Below are 17,003 nucleotides of genomic sequence, written 5' to 3'. Positions count from 1 at the left end.
AAGCAGTTTGAGCAGGACGAAATCTAAACACCTCAGAAGGTCTGAAGGTTACTGACCTCTGGCCTTGTAAAAATGAAGTAAATGCAGTTATAAACATACACCTTAAAGTAACAGTCAACCCAAACTAGCATTCGACTGTCAGAAAAAAGTACAAACTGTACCTTTTCTGGTATGCTCAAAGAGGGACCTTTTTGTACCTGTATGCAACACATTGAATATTAATATTATAAGGACCTATTGTGTACCTTAAAGGAATTATTGTGTACCAGTTAAATGTTAGGGGTGCAAAACATTTAAGTGTACCTTTAAAAGGTACACAATAGATCAGTAATGTACCCCAAAAGGTACAACATTGTATTATGTTTGTTTACCTGTAAAGGTACAAAACAGAACCTTAGGGTACCATCCCAGCGACAGAAAAGGTCCAGTTTTAAACATTTATTTCAGGGAGTGTAGCCAGAAGTGTTGAGACACAAAAAATGAATCAATTGCTTTACATACCCACAAATACTCCCAATAGACTGAAGCAACTAGCACAAGCTGTTTCATCTTCTTGACTTATTTTCTCATGTCTCTGTTTTCATCTGCTCCTCTGCAGGGAATCGCGGCCTCTGCACGATCTAAAGGGGAACACAAGCAGAAAGTTTTCCTCACCGTGTCCTTTGGAGGGATCAAGATTTTCGATGAGAAGTCAGGGGTGAGTCAGAAGATCTGGAGTGTTGGGGGGCATTGGGAGTTGTTTAATCATCGCTACCCATAACGCTTTAAAGCAAGACACAATACACAAAGTCCTCAGCCATAAAAACAAGCCCTCATGTGTTTAACCTGGTTTCTTTTTGTTTAACTGCTAATAAGGCTTTTGTTGTGTTTGAAATTTTTGACATTGAGACATTTAAGGGGTGGTCACACTAGAATTGGAGCATTTTTTGGACGTAACTGCGAATATGATCAGGGAAAATATGAAATATCTTTGAAATATGAAATATCTTTGCACACGTTTGTGTTTCCAGTCTGGTGCATTCGCATGCCTATGAATGGAAGTCAGGGTTTCCCGCAGAAAATGTGTTAGTTAAGGTAGTAGGGTTGTGCAGGTGGGCGGGCCGGGGGCGTGGCAATCAAAGGGGCGGGTCGTACGCATCATGATGAAAATATTTTTATTTAAAACACTCAAATAAAACTCAATTGTGAAGAAACTATGACAGAAAATTAACAAATACTAGATTATTATTGAATTAAATGTTTTATCAACAGGCTAGTTATCCTCCAGACATTGACGGACCATGTCTTTCTCTCATTTCGGCCATGTGGCGCGTGCCCGCTCGCAGTGTGAAGTGCGTCCACGCTATTCTCCGAGATTCACTTGACGGCCTTTTGTGCAGCGAATTTTTTTTTGGGACAACCTTGTTAAGGTGGTAGGGTATCCCAGCTTAGGTGGGCCGCCCGAACTGAAAAGTGCTGCGGGAAACCCTGGAAGTTAATGGAATGAAATGTAATTGTGACCACTAATAGAACAATACCGTATGATGTGTCTTTTGAAACCATAAGGGTATGAGTATTGTAAAATGCATTATACAGACATAAGTGAATTGACTGGTTAGAGCACCAATATAGTCAAGATGATCACCATGCAAAACGTAGCTGGTAAGGCTTTCAGAGTTTTTGTGGGGGTTACCAACATTTTAGTCCTGCAATACTGTACCTAGTTTTATCTAAAATTGTTGATACCAGCAGGGGGCATTAGGGTGTGGGATTTCATGTAGGGGATAGGGACGTCATATGTTGAGGGGAGGGATGGGAAAAAATGTTTAAAAAAATGTGAGTCTCATAGTTTGAGCACTGTTTCACATTGTGTATTTTTTGTACGATTGGTGTTCAATAGAACATACAAAACAGTCACGTACTCTTAATAAACCCTATCTATACATTGACTGTACTATTCTACTTTCTTCTCTCCGCCAATTGCTGGTGTGCAGTGAGCGTACTGGTGCAATATGGATACTGTCGCATTAACCAGATGGATGCTGCATACTGGTGGTGGTTCAGAAAGCATGCATTCTGTTGTAGAGCCAGAAAAGCACTATAAATATCTAGATATTTTACAGAAAAAAATCACAAAACAAAGCACAATATTACATTTTGTACAAGGCTGTCTAGTTTTTTGGTATTAGGCAATCAAACAAACTCTTGGGGTTACCTTGTCCTCGAAAAAGCTTCTAGAAACAGTACATTATAAACATGAGTGAAGTAAAGTCAGCCTATCAGACCAGAGCTTGCCAAATTGAGAAAGCCCTTGCCAAGTCTAATAACCATTCAGTGGGCAAATTGTTCAGCCTGATCTCATGATACTTTGTTCATATTTTACGAGTTTGTACAAAGTTAATTGTGTAGAAACGTATGATTATCATAAAAAAAAAACATAACAAAAACCCAACATCACAGGGTTCAAGGCAAATCGTACAAAAATTTAAGAATGTGGTACCAATTGATATGAATTGGCCACCTCGTGGTCCACTGAGCGGCAGTGGCATAGTGGTTCATGTAGGTTGTATACAAATCGGAAGGTTGGTGGTTCAATCCCCAGCTCCACCTTGACCAAGTGTCGAGGTGTCCTTGAGCAAGACACCTAGGCTCCCGACGAGCTGGATGGCGCCTTGCATGGCTGACACCGCCGTCGGTGTATGAATCTGTGTGTGAATGGGTGAATGTGAGGCAAAATGTAAAGCGCTTTGGATGGCAATTGGTCTATGAACGCGCTATATAAATGCGGTCCATTTACCTTGTAAAATCTGACAAATGTCCATGAGATGGCGTTGGATTGTTGGTGTGCTGTCTGATGCTGAGACAACCAGTAACCCCAATAAGACATGAATATACTAAAATAATACATGTCTACACTGTCAGAAACAAGCCAAAAAATTGTCCCTAGTGGTCAATGGGGTAGTACTCTTTCACAAAGTACACATATAAAGTTCAAATTAGTACCTCTGAGGTTCATATTGATACCAAAGAGGGCATATTAGTTAGCCTGGTCCAACCATACTCTTGTACATTCATTTAATTTGTACAGAGAGTCTGGCCACGCTCCATTGCAAAGCGTTACTTCCGTTAAGGAGGGTTCTCTGTTGAAGTTTAAAACTATTGGATCTGCCCAGAGTCACTCTGAATCTGCCATAACTAATCGCATAGGCTTAGCACCGCTAGCGTTAGCCATCTCCTTCACCACTAACGGGGCGAGCTGGAAAATCAAACTTTTCCCGAACCCGGTGGGGAGGAGGGCCATAACGTCATGGCCACCAACAAAAGTAGCAAAGCTTGTTCTTGCTCCTGCTGTTAATTTTGGATATTCGGCACCGTTGCCACAACGGACCTAATAGCATTGCTTGCATCTTTTCCTGAAGCCATTACTGAACTACAACTCAGTCTGGCGCACCACCTCAACTTCATCGTTCTTAGCCACCTCCCTCTGTTTGCTGATTGGACCTGCAGATTTTTGCAGAAGAAAACAAAACTCTACATAGCAGTCCCAGACTTTGTACTGAAGCGAAATGAAAATTAAGCGGAAGCATGTAGGAGGGCGGAGCCAGGCTACATATTAGTACCTTTAAGGTACACATTGTTACCAAATGTATACATATCTGTACCTAAATGATACATGTTAGGACCTAAAGGGTACCGTTCCAGTGACGGCTTAGGACCTTTTTCTTTCTTTTTCAGTCTATGCTAGGAAGTTTTACCTAAACCAAACCTTCATAATTCCTTTCATTTTCCCGTCTGTTCTCAGATAGAGAGACCATTGTGTCTCACTCTTGCAAGTTAGCTTTTATCAAGTTGATGGAAAAAGATCTGGTTGCTGCATATTAGCCTTTGTTGGTTGCTGTAAGCAGGCTTGAGTCTGCTGTGCATCAGGCGAGGGGTGAGGCGATCCTCTGGGAGAGGTAAGCCTGTGTTAATGATGCGTTTTAAAGAGAAGAGCTCTCTCCCGGGAAATCAGAGGAGCCTAATTGAACAGACTTCTCAGAATAGAACAACCGTAGCTTTACAAGACCTATCTGCAGGCCTTTTCTCCATCTCATTGAAGAGTAAATGGCAATAACGGCTAGCAGATCTATCACACCTCGGCTTGTTAAAAAAATCAAATAATGCATAATTTTTATGAAGTCTCTCACCGCATTACATGCAACCTACTGTATGCACAGAAGAGAGCCTCGGTTCGTGACAGTTATTGACTTAAAACTCTCGTTCTTGCTTGTTTTGAAGTGCCATTGAGTACTCTAACTCGGCTGGGTTTGACATTTTCTTTAAACAGACATAAATCAAATAAAAGCAAATCCAACAGAGTGTCTTTGCCGTCATTAGTACAGCTAACGCATTGATTTATAACCCGTTTATATACAGTGTCTCATAGAGGTGAAAATACCATAAGGTATCAATTTTAATTAAGCCTTTAAACATGTAATGTTTATCTTTGCTTAATCTTTAAAGGTGTTCTTTACATGTTAAACATACATAATTTATTAGGAAATAAAGATGATAAGATCACATGACCATCAAAGTCCAATTTGTGTTACACTGATTTTTTCCATTGAATTGATTTTGTGAGGAGCTTCGCATCGTGTGCCCTCGAAAAATAATTCACCGGCCGCCATTGCATCTAAGACTAACAAAGAATTGCTTCTAAAGTCTAAAGAACATTTATTTAGGTAATGTTGCAACTAATAACATAGAGTCAATATGTATGGAATTACCGGTCGACGGGCCATTGAATTATTTGAAAATAATCCACACCCAAGGTGGTAATGTGTCATGATGTGAAGCGGAGAGCCGCTACACCGCGAGTGTTCATTATTTACTGATAAGGGCCATTGATAAATGAGGGGATACAATGTGAGAACAGCATGCTTTGTTGTCATCATGCCAGGAGGTGACCCCACATGACAAGGCTTTAATCTGTCATTGATGCATCTGATCTGTTAACACAGACCAGATCAGGCTGTGCCTCATTTTGCTTTCGAATTGGAACTAGGAAAGCTATGATATTTAATCAGATGTTTGCCTTTATCTGATCAAGAATACTTTTTGCCACACCTACCAGTCATGTGGTAAATTTTGTAAAACGTGTTTTTCTGTCAGTATTCAGTGTGACCTCTTTTGGCACTAAACACATCTTGAACTCTTTTGAGGTGACTGAAGTGATTAGATTAGAAATTAGGATTTCATTTAATCCAGGTTTAAAGCTCCACTGTGGGATTTTTTTATCTGCATCTAGCGGTGAGATTTTGAATTGCAGCCAACTTCAATTTCGAAACGCAAAGAAAAGCTACAGTAGCTGCCACAGGACAAAAATGTTGTTGTCTGAGACTACGAAAGGACGAAACGCACTCTGTAACAGTTTGTCCGTTTAGGGCACGTTATATGTAGATAAAACAGCTCATTCTAAGGTAATAAAAACCATACAGTTCATTATGTAAAGTCTTTATACACCACTGGAAATATAATTACTGCATTTCTGTCAAGAGATCCTTCTAAAAGTTGCACATTGCTCCTTTAACTCTTTCCCGGCCATTGACGAATTATCTCGTAAATTAAGAGAAACGCTTCTCTGCCAATGACGGGTTTTAATGGCAATTCATATTTCTGCTATTATCCACTAGGTGGCGCTATTACCCAACTTATAAAACACTGAAGCATACACTGATTCAAAAAAACATGAAAACTCTGTGTATGTTTTGATCATCGTTCTTAATCTCATCTCTAACAAAAGTCCTTTTCAGAAATGCAGTTATCTCTTTTTTAAGCTTTTTGCTCAAAATTTGGTATTTTTGAAGAAACCTACCCATATTTGAGAGGTGATAAAATGTAACAAATGAAGATAGGATGAAACTTTTTTGTTTAAAAGCAGAGAGGCTGTTCTTTCTTTTGATATATTGTATGTTTATATACAACCCCAAATCAGAAAAAGTTGGGACACTGTAGAAATTGTGAGTAAAAAAGGAATGGAATAATTTACTAATCTCATAAACTTATTTTTTATGTATAATAGAATAAAACATAATATGTTGAAAGTGAGACATTTTAAAATGTCATGCCACATATTGGCTCATTTTGGATTTCATGAGAGCTACACATTCCAAAAAAAGTTGGGACAGGTAGCAATAACAGGCCAGAAAATTTAAATGTACATATAAGGAACAGCTTAAGGACTAGTTTGCAACTTATTAGGTCAATTGGCAACATGATTGGGTATAAAAAAGCCTGTCAGGGTGGCAGTGTCTGTCAGAAGTCAAGATGGGCAGAGAATCACCAATTCCCCCAATGCTGCAGCGAAAAATAGTTTTCTGAGTTTCTCAAAAAGAGTTTGAAGTTATCATCATCTACAGTGCATAATATCATCCAAAGATTCAGAGAATCTGGAACAATCTCTGTGCGTAAGGGTCAAGGCTGGAAAACCATACTTGATGCCTGTGATCTTCGGGCCCTTAGACGGCACTGCATCAGATACAGAAATGCTACTGTAATGGAAATCACAACATGGGCTCAGGAATACTTCCAGAAAACATTGTCAGTGACCACAATCCACCGTGCCATTCGCCGCTGCCGGCTAAAACTCTATAGGTCAAAAAAGAAGCCATATCTAAACATGACCCAGAAGCACAGGCGTTTTCTCTGGGCCAAGGCTCATTTAAAATGGACTTTGGCAAAGTGGAAAACTGTTCTGTGGTCAGACTAATCAAAATTTGAAGGTCTTTTTGGAAAACTGGGACGCCATTTTATCCGGACTAAAGAGGACAATGACAACCCAAGTTGTTATTAGCACTCATTTCAGAAACCTGCATCTCTGATGGTTTGGGGTTGCATGAGTGCGTGTGGCATGGACAGCTTACACATCTGGAAAGGCACCATCAATGCTGAAAGGTTTATCCAAGTTTTAGAGCAACATATGCTCCCATTCAGACGTCGTCTCTTTCAGGGAAGACCTTGCATTTTCCAACATGACAATGCCAGACCATATACTGCATCAATTACAGTACAACATCATGGGTGCATAGAAGAAGGATCTGAGTACTGAAATGGCCAGCCTGCAGTCCAGATCTGTCACCCACAGAAAACATTCATTGCATCATACAAAGGAAGATGCAACAAAGAAGACCTAAGACAGTTGAGCAACTAGAATCCTGTTTTAGACAAGAATGGGACAACATTCCCATTTTTAAACATTGGCCCTCCTCCCGCTGTTCCTTTATATGTACATTTAAATTTTCCGGCCTCTTATTGCTACCTGTCCCAACTTTTTTTGGAATGTGTAGCTCTCATGAAATCCAAAATGAGCCAATATTTGGCATGACATCTCAAAATATCTCACTTTCAACATTTGATATGTTATTTATATTCTATTGTAAATAAAATATAAGTTTATGAGATTTATAAATTATTCCATTCCTTTTTTACTCACAATTTCTACAGTGTCCCAACTTTTTCTGATTTGGGGTTGTATTTGAAGAAGAACATTTTAATCATAAAAAATGCTGGCGCTGGCTGGCAACTTAAAAAAATAATAATAATTAAGAAAACAATTCAGAGAGAAAAACTAACCACTTAAGGTTACAATTTTTAAACACAACATACAAATCTCTCGGATTGTCTGTATGTAATAAAGAGACATAAATAATCATACATCATCACCATTGCAAAAACAACAAATCTAATGGTGACATTTCAGTAACTAAGACATCACATTTTTGAGTAAAGAATGCACCAAAGCAATTTGGTGAGCACCATAGCAACCATCGCATGCAGAGGCTGTACAACAACAAAATTTGTCACATAAGCGAAGAGAGTCAGACCGAAGGTAAGAAAGAGAGAATAGTTGGGTGAGCCTGCGCTATACAGACCTTTTAAGATTCAACAGCTGTCCTCACTGTCACTCTCCTTCCGGTTTACTTGGTTGCTCCTGCCTGTCCAGCCTTTATTTCCTCCCCCACTTATTTCCTTCCTGGCACTGGCACTCCCCTGCAGACCTTCCTCTGATGAAGAGGAGCTGCTTCCTGATTTCATTACGGTGACTCAGTGGACAGCCGCGTGCCGCACTGTGACTCGACTAATCACATTGTTGTCCCGCTGTTTGAAGGGCTGCCAAGATCAGCCACTTGCATTATTAACTTCCACAAAGAGGGAGACCCCAAGCCCACTGCCACCTCCAGCATAAATTTTCTCAGTTAATATCACAGGCCTGTTCAAAGCATAGAGGTCTGTAATACCTGGAGAAAGCTATCAATTAGCATTCCCATTCTTCTCAATTGAAGTTGCTTGGCTAGCACATGTAACCATGGAGGTACGTGACCTGGATGCTGATATATATGGTCACCTCAACCAAAAACAAAAACAAAAAAAAACATAAATAGTCTATTTTAAACATTTGACTAATTTTAAGTAACTTTGCAACTACTTATCAACTACCAATCTTTAGAGTATCAGTAGACTGTGTGTTAAATATCTACTAACACTTTATTGTGATGGTTCTCCAATGGATATTCTATTGACATAAGGGGGCATGCACAGCAAAGCTTTTATGCCCGCGGCTGGCACATGTTTTCAATTGTTTCCGATGGAAGCGCAGCGTTTTTCAAATAAGCCAGCAGCTAGCGTTTTTTTTTTTCGCTCTGAAAGCCGTCGCTCGAGAGTTGAAAGAGATTCAACTTTGGGTGAAAAGCTCCGCTCGTCAATATCAGTTCTCACATGCCCGCCCAATAACAGTGGAGGAGGGGCGGGACAAGTATCACAACAACCAACCGGCTCACAGCTCAAGTATCACAGCTACGGCTGAAGAAAGCTGGGGCTCAGCTGACGTCCTCCAGGCGTTTTCAGCCGCGTTTAAAAGTTTTGCTGTGTAAGCCCCCTAAGTTTCGTTGCATGTGCATGTCAACTTAATCCACTAACCCTTACCTCTTCCCTACCCCTTACAGTCTGCTTATAATCTAATGACAGCTAGTTGACATGTAGTTGCAATGTTATTTATAGTTAGTAGGAAGACTATTAAAATAAAATATAACCGCTATTGTTTCTGTAGCAACACTGTGTTAATTTGTGGTAACCATGGTTTAAAGGGGTCATATGACATTGCTAAAAAGAACATTATTTTGTGTATTTTTTGTGTAATGCATTGTGTTTACCGTGTTTAAGGTTTCAAAACACATTATGTTGCACTTCTATGCCCCACCTTTCTGAAATACGTAGAACACTTATGGCCGTTTCACACGGTATGCGGCAAAATCGCCGCGCAGCTTCAGCTTTTCTCTTGTATTGGAAACGTTTTGTGCAGCATTTAGTGCAAATATGTTTATCGTCAACGGCGCCTGTCATGAAGTACCATGTCCGGAGAAGGAATAGGATTTTGGGTGCACGAGCAAGGCGTGTGGACCAACTCCGCTTCCCCTCTGTAACCGCCCCCGTTTTGCCGCTTTCCGCACGTCTCCTATTGAAAAAGAACTAAACACTCGCGGTTGCCGCGTACCATGTGAAACGGCCTTTATCGTTCTGAAAAGCGCAGAATGCACTGACTGGCCAGCTATCCAGTGCGTTGTGATTGGCTGAAAACCTGAAGCATGTGACAGAATTTTTTGCTTATACATTTGTCCGTTGTACAAAGATCTCACGTGAAATCATACATATTTTACGAGTTGGCTAATTCATATCAATTCATATGAAGTTAATTGTGCAAAATCGTACGATTATCATGAAAAAACAACAACGAAATCAAACCCTGCACCTACCCCACAGGGGTCAAGACATATCGTCCCAAAACTTACGAATGTGGTCGTATGAATTAATACGAATTAGTCAACTCGTAAAATATGTACAAATTCTCGTGAGATAGCGTTGATTATTCCACACATAGATATGTGGGGCTGTGTTTCAATGAGGTGTTTGGTATGAATAATCCTTCACATTTAGAAAGAATATCTCTTCGAGTTTGAGATCTTAGCAACTTTTATATACACAAACAGGAAAACATAAAATCACATTGTATGACCCCTTTAACTATAGTATCGTTTTAGCGTTTTATTTATAATAAAACCATGGTTAATTTTCAGATTTGGAGCACCATACAAGGCAACAGCTATGTGCATCTAAATTTTTTTTTTAAAGCTGTCACAGGGGCAGTACCCTTTAAAAAGGTCCTAATGTGTAACATTAGGTTCAGACATGTACACAAATGACAGTGGCAGCTCGTGACATCTCTTCAGAGGGGCGCAAATTCAAAATAAGTGTTCGTAGTGTCATGTGTTGCTCGTGTTTTTATGTGTTTGTTGCGTCATGTGAACCATGTGCATCATGTGTTTTGTCAAAATAAGTGCATGCTGCACACGCGTCAAAACCGTTTATGATAAAAGAGACGCTCACGTTCACAAAATACACGCAAGACAATCGACTAACAGTAAACTCTGATTACACGTGAGATTATGCGAGTATCTGGCAAATGTGAGCGTCTCTCTTATCATAAATCCTTTAGACGCATCTGCAGCAGGCACTTATTTTGACAAAACACGTGATGCACATAGGTTCACTCAACACGCCGAACACATATTTTGAAATGATGAACCACACACTTGACGGGCTACGTACATGTTGTGACGAACTTCGCATCACGTGCCCTCGAAAAAAGAAGTCACCGGCTGCCACTGGCCGCCACTGACAAATGAGGTACTAATATGAACTCTTTAGGTGCAAAGGTATACTTTTTGGAAGAGTACCGCCCAAGTGACAGCTTGGAATATTTTTTTACCATTTCTGACAGTGTACAAATAACCCATTAAGTATTCAGACACAAAAATGTTTTGTAAAATATTTTGTTTCTAGCTACTGCATGGATGTTTTACTGTATTGGATGATTTCTGTTTATAATAGACTTTTCTCCCTTATGCTAATTCTGTTCCTAAAATACCTCAATAAAAGATTGGATTCACTGAAAATGATTTTCCAAAGATGATTTTCCAGAATGATTTTCCAGAATGACTCCTATCTAATGTAACTGAGGTCCAATATGGTTACCATATTTAATCTACATATACTTGTAGTTTCATAAGTCACAACTAGCATGCAAGGCGAGTCATCTTTGATTCCCTGTCCCACTGATTTGCATTGAAATGAGATGTGACCCATTCATAGAGCAATCTAAGAAAGCAGCTGTTGATGTAAATGACTATATCTGTTCAACTCATTCTAATATCATTAGTAAGAATGAGTGCGCTAAAGTGGATGTGTGTGAGTGTGTGAGTGTTTCTTTTTTAAAAACAATCCTCATTTGTCAACACATAAAGACACACGTGGCCAAAAGGATTCCCAAAGCTCGATCTTGTACAGTACATCAGATTGGAACTGAAATTGAGACAAAGTCCTTTTTTGTATGGCATTTCAAGCCTCTTAGTTCATTTTTGCGCTGTCAAGAGTTATTAGTTATCTTTTTCTTGATGCTCCAGGCACCCAGTGTCTTTCTCTCCTCTTCTGCCCATATGCTGCATTTTCCCCAGAGACCTTCATGGGCGGCTCATTTCTGAAGTCGCCTTCCAATCCTGGTCTCGGAGGAGTCATTTTGGCTGCCCACCCGCTAGCGTGTCCACCTTTGATCAACCCCGGGGGTGTTTGTTTGTGTGCACGTGTATGTGCGCGTTGGCACCAGTGGCATTTCTGATTTAATCTGCTTTTCCTCTTACTAATTACCCCTCTCTCAAGACCAATTGCTATATAGTCCTGTAGATTCACTCTGTGTTCCTGGTGTTTCTCTGTAATGAAAGACCTGGAACAGGCATCAATGCTATGGCAGCTGATAATTAGTGGATACCTGGTGCCGTGGCAACAGCAGGATGGGGGATGGAAAGTCAGGGTTGGTCGATGGGAATAATGACATCGTGTCTCCTTGTCTGGCTCCCACACTGAGATGATTAAATATGGACGTGCTCTCCGGTGCCAAGCGTGTTTGTGTGTTTTATTATAATGGTAGGACTCCTACACTCTGCCATTCGGTGGAACTTGGGGAATAACTTTAATCGCACAACTTTAAGCTTTGTTTGAGACAGGCATGCATTGAAGGATAACATGGTAGTGTGTGAGCTGTGTGGATTTAAATGACTGAAGGTCAAGGATAAGATCACTCGAAGCTGGCTCACCTGGTACTTTAGCATTGAAGAGATTGCTCTAGACCTGGCTCAGGTTGAAGGCCCATTGAAAGAATTCTCCACTTTCAGAGTGTTACATCCTAATGGATCCTAATTTATGTGTTTTTTTTTATAAAATGCTAACTTAGAAATCAAAATAAGAGAAACTAAAGATTGTGTGATGGAAAAGCTAGAAACAGAGAACACGATAGCATGTTTGAGAAGGCGGCTGAATGCATGAGATGGGAGTGGATTGAATACAGAAGGACGGCGAGAGATATGTGGTGAAAGGTGATAAATCATACTAAACTCATTAATGAGATAACAGTGGCTGAGAAATATGAAGGTTAAAGACTTGAGAGCTCTGGATGTGCTGTAGACACAGTTATTTCCTGCCAGAACTGCTGCAGTTAGTCATGCATAAACGCATGCACAGACACACACACACACACACACACACACACACACACACACACACACACACACACACACACACACACACACATACACAAATAAAAACACGTGGCAACATTCAAACAACAATATTATAAGGAGTTTTAATGCCCTTTGCTTTAAGTCTACATATTTTTAGTTATAACAGTTTGTTTCCTACATGGTAACTTGCAAAGAGTGCTGCATTATTCCTTTTTACACTAGTGTGTATTTCTAATTACCCCACCACTAAGCAAGACATACTTTTCTGTCTAATGGGGCAAACCTGGTCCATTTAAGCTGCATAAGGCACCAGACATTTGCCACAGTCTAATTTCCTATGTTTTACTACTCTAGGTTTTGCCTACATTATACAGACCAGATTTGAAGTGAATCATTAGACAATTAGATGGGTTTCTACAAAGAAAACAGCTTAAAGAACGAAACAACGATAAAAAAATATTGTGTATTTGGTGTAATACAGTGTGTTCGCATGGTTTATGGTTAAAAAAACTGATTATTTTCCACATACTGTACATTATTGTTGCTTCTCTACAGTATGCCTTGCCTCCCTGAAACACTTTTTTGATTTTGTACAAAGCTCATCATTCTGAAAAGCGCAGTGTCATCCTCTGACCAACGACCACCGGCAGAACCCGCTTAATCTCCGCTTAATATCCTTATCCGTATATATATATATATATATCTCCCAAGGGTTTTTCCCTCCTAGGACTTTTTTACTTCCTCTGCTAAAAAGTCCGGGGGGGGTTTTCTCCTAGGGGGTTTGTCAACCCGGGGAGGCAGGGCTTAATTTAGCACCCTCGTCTTTACGTTACATTAGTAATACGCACGCTTATAATGTTGATTCATAGCCGCAGCAAATTTAGCTGCTTGTGCTATCGTGTATTATGTTGTGCTATCTGTCGATTTTCTGTGCTTTCACTCCTTTTATTCATGTAAAGCTGCTTTGAAACACAATCCAATACTGACAGGAGTTAATATCGCCGTTACTAACTTATCAATACGAGATTAATCTGATCCAGAAAATGCATCAACTTAATCGATCAACTTAATACAAACTTAAACACCAATGAAAATGTAAAATCGTGCTCTTTAATAAACAAAACAGCTGCTTTAATACAAATGTGAAATATTAAACTGTACAGATCTTCTGTACAGCTCAGTATAGAAACAATTGAAGTGAAAGGTAAAACAGTGAATTTTTACAATGACCGAAAAATGTGTGTTGTTAATGTCGACTGCCTTTCCAGCTCTTTAGACATCAATTCACAGCACAGTGGCACACCAGAAATTGAGCTCTGTGATTTACAGGAAAGCACACAGCAACAAAATTTAATGGCTCTCTGATGGCACAGGTTCATGTATTGACAATCTAAAGGATGCTTATAGTTTGGTTTGACGGCGCATAATCTGTACAGCTGGACAGCAGTCGGGTATTTTAGTACAGTTAAGTTGTACCTTTTGCGGTAGATTACTGCACCTTAAGGGTCTATTGTGCACTTTTAAATGTACAGTTAACTGTTTTGTATGGAGCCAGAATGATCTCAATAATAATTCACGCAAAAAACACGATTCACACACGATTCCAAATTCACACGCATGAAACCTAATTCACGTGCACTATATATATTCACAAAAACCAATTCACATGCACAAAATAAAAAAAACATATTCATAAAAATTAGGGCTGTAGCAATAATTTGCCTGTCACATTAAAAGTACCTGTATAAAATCGATTCTGAATCACAAGGCTGCGATTTTTCGCAGCTTGTGCGTGTACTATGGCGTTTTGGTCAGTAAGAAATCCTTATAAGTAATTTATAACGTGCATTTAAAAAAGCAACACTCGCTAAACAAAATCATTCAAAATATTCTTTATTATCATGAAAATAACTGAAACAATTTAAAGAACGGCAATATAAATATTCTTATAGACATTTCCTGGAATAGAGTTTGTAATGATACTTCTTCTGTGCCACAATTGGAGTGTCTGCACGAAAGCGCCCTCTGGCTTTTGGGTGTGCTGGGATTTCACCATAATTCATTAAAATTCATTCATTAAGAAAATGTGCATTTGCACGATAAATCGTTACAGACCTAATAAAAAACGTTTCACAAACAAAAAACAATTTTTTTAATGTTTAAAATTAACAAGTTTATTGTGACTGTGAATGTGCGATTTGTCTTCTTTGTGTGTGAATTGCTTTGGATTTGTGTGTGTGTTTTTTTTAGACCTTTCTGTAACGTGAGGGCCGCTTACACAAAGTGAGAGAGATATGAATCCATGTGCAGGAGGTTTATTATAAAGTAAATCCACACAGGCAAGCAAACACATCCAAATTGGGTAATCCAATAGAGAAATCCAAAAATACAGGCACAGGTTCAATTCCAGAATATCCAAAAACAAGAACAGGAACAAAACATACTATGAACAGGAACAGGAAACAAAGCAAGATATATGAAACACTCTGTAAGGTAGCTGTTCAGATTTAACCGGTATATATAGTGAACAGACAGGAAGTACAAAGTGAAGTGGAACATGACAAGACTTCAAAATAAAAGCCAGAACAGAACAGGATATCAAAATAAAAGTACAAAACAAAACAGAACACAAGACAAAACCCTTACACTTTCTGGCAGCACGCTTCTCCAACGTGGGTTACTCGTACTATTTATCCAATCAGATGCGAGCTCACCATTCGACCAATCATAACCCGCCAAGAGCGCAGGACTAAAGAAGTTCAGCTTTGCACCTTTTGCGCAATCTGGCTTAATTATAACAGAAATGAAGCTTTACGTTATCAACCAAGCATGCAAACGAAAAGCGGAATGCATGTGTAAGTTATTATTTTATTTCATATTGTTTCATAAACTAATATTGCTAAAACAACACACATTTTTGTTGTAATTCCATTGGTCCAAAAACATAACATAACAAATACATTAAGATTTTTCTGGCGAGTCCATTTAATATGCATGTGGGTGAACAAATAAATCAAAAAATTGTTATTGGCTTTTGGAACTAAACTGGACTTCTTATAGACTTCCAATAGCGCTTCTGTTAAGAGAGAGCAAACTTTAGTCATCTGTCAGTGAGAAGTTACACAAAGGTGTCCATTAAAAAGCAGCAATTTAATGCAATCAGTTGCTTTTTCTGCGGTTGCGTAACAATGCAATTCATTGCTTTGAAAAGGTTAATGCTTTAAATAAACGTTCCCCAACATTATTTGTGAATAGCGTCTGAAATTACATTATGTTCTTATTTAATTCCGAATCACTTTAGGGGGGTCAGGGACTTTTTGTACCCTACTCTGTTTTGTACTCGCAGCCGTCTGCTTAGATGCCGATCTGAAGCACATTACAGTGGCCTGTCACTTTATATTGATGTCATTAACAGACCCTTATCATCCTGAAACAGAGTCTGTTCCTCACGGCTGAGAGTTGTTACTGTTGTACCCGGTGCCCTTCCTGTGGCAGGCCGGTGTATTGATAGACCCGTCTGCACATACATACACACACTAACACTAACAGTCATGATCTTCTGGTTGAGGGAGAGGATACTATTGAACAGAAACAGACTCCATTTGGGACCAAGTAGATGAAGCCATTCATTCTGTAGCATTTCGACTATGAGAAAGAGAGGGAATTAAAACAATTGTTCTACTGGAAAAACTCATTTGCAAAACCCTGATAGTCTTTGCGTAACCCCACTCTGCTTTATGGAAAACAATGGGAAGCACCAAGAGATATTGGGGTTGCCGTTCTTCATCTGTGTTGTTTTGGGACACTTTTCTTATGTTTTCCTTGTCTCAGCTGGCGTGAGCCATCAGCAAAATTAACAGATACCTGCCTCCGAAATGATTTGAAACAAGTGTGCGGTTTATCTTCAACCATTGCCCCGTAGCTACACAAGGACCTAATAAAGCCGTGGCTAATGTGTGTACGTTTGTGTGCAGGAGTCAAGCGGATGGTTAATTAGCTGTGAATGTGAGGTTTTGAAGGGCTTAGCGTCGGACTCCAGATCCTCATTATCTCCGTAACACCAGTCTTCCCTTTCCGCATTTGCCCTCTCCTCACATTAGACAGCAGCGTCCTCAGATAAGCAGACACACACACCCATCACCAAACCTGGACAAGTCCCCAGTCACTAAAACCTCATTATGAGCTCTGTTTGTGTATTGTCATTAAGTTGTATGTGTGTTCCCTCAGGGAGTGATTAAATGGCAAAGCTTTTCCAGTTTTGTTTTAGTATTTACACCATAATACCTGTAATGAAACTGCGGGATATGACACTATAGGTTGACTTGGTTTCACAATTTAGTGAGTTGCCTACTTTTCTATGTCCTACATAGACAACTTCATTTTAATGCAGTATTCTGACTAAAATGCTTTGAGTGGCCA

The 17,003-nt window shown here is 39.5% G+C and overlaps 1 protein-coding gene across 1 annotated transcript in view; it reads left to right on the top strand.

Annotated features, from left to right (window-relative positions):
- Nucleotides 1-17,003, top strand: part of dab1a (DAB adaptor protein 1a) — a 210,170-nt gene that overhangs the window by 131,823 nt on the left and 61,344 nt on the right. The window contains 1 exon segment of the mRNA XM_065257318.1: nt 599-697. Coding sequence (XP_065113390.1) covers nt 599-697 — 99 coding nt within the window.

The sequence above is a fragment of the Paramisgurnus dabryanus genome, chromosome 12, assembly GCF_030506205.2.
Source record: "Paramisgurnus dabryanus chromosome 12, PD_genome_1.1, whole genome shotgun sequence".
Classification (NCBI taxonomy): Eukaryota; Metazoa; Chordata; class Actinopteri; order Cypriniformes; family Cobitidae; genus Paramisgurnus; species Paramisgurnus dabryanus.
The sequence above is the reverse complement of the archived record's forward strand: the minus strand, read 5'-3'. Positions and strand labels throughout refer to the sequence as shown.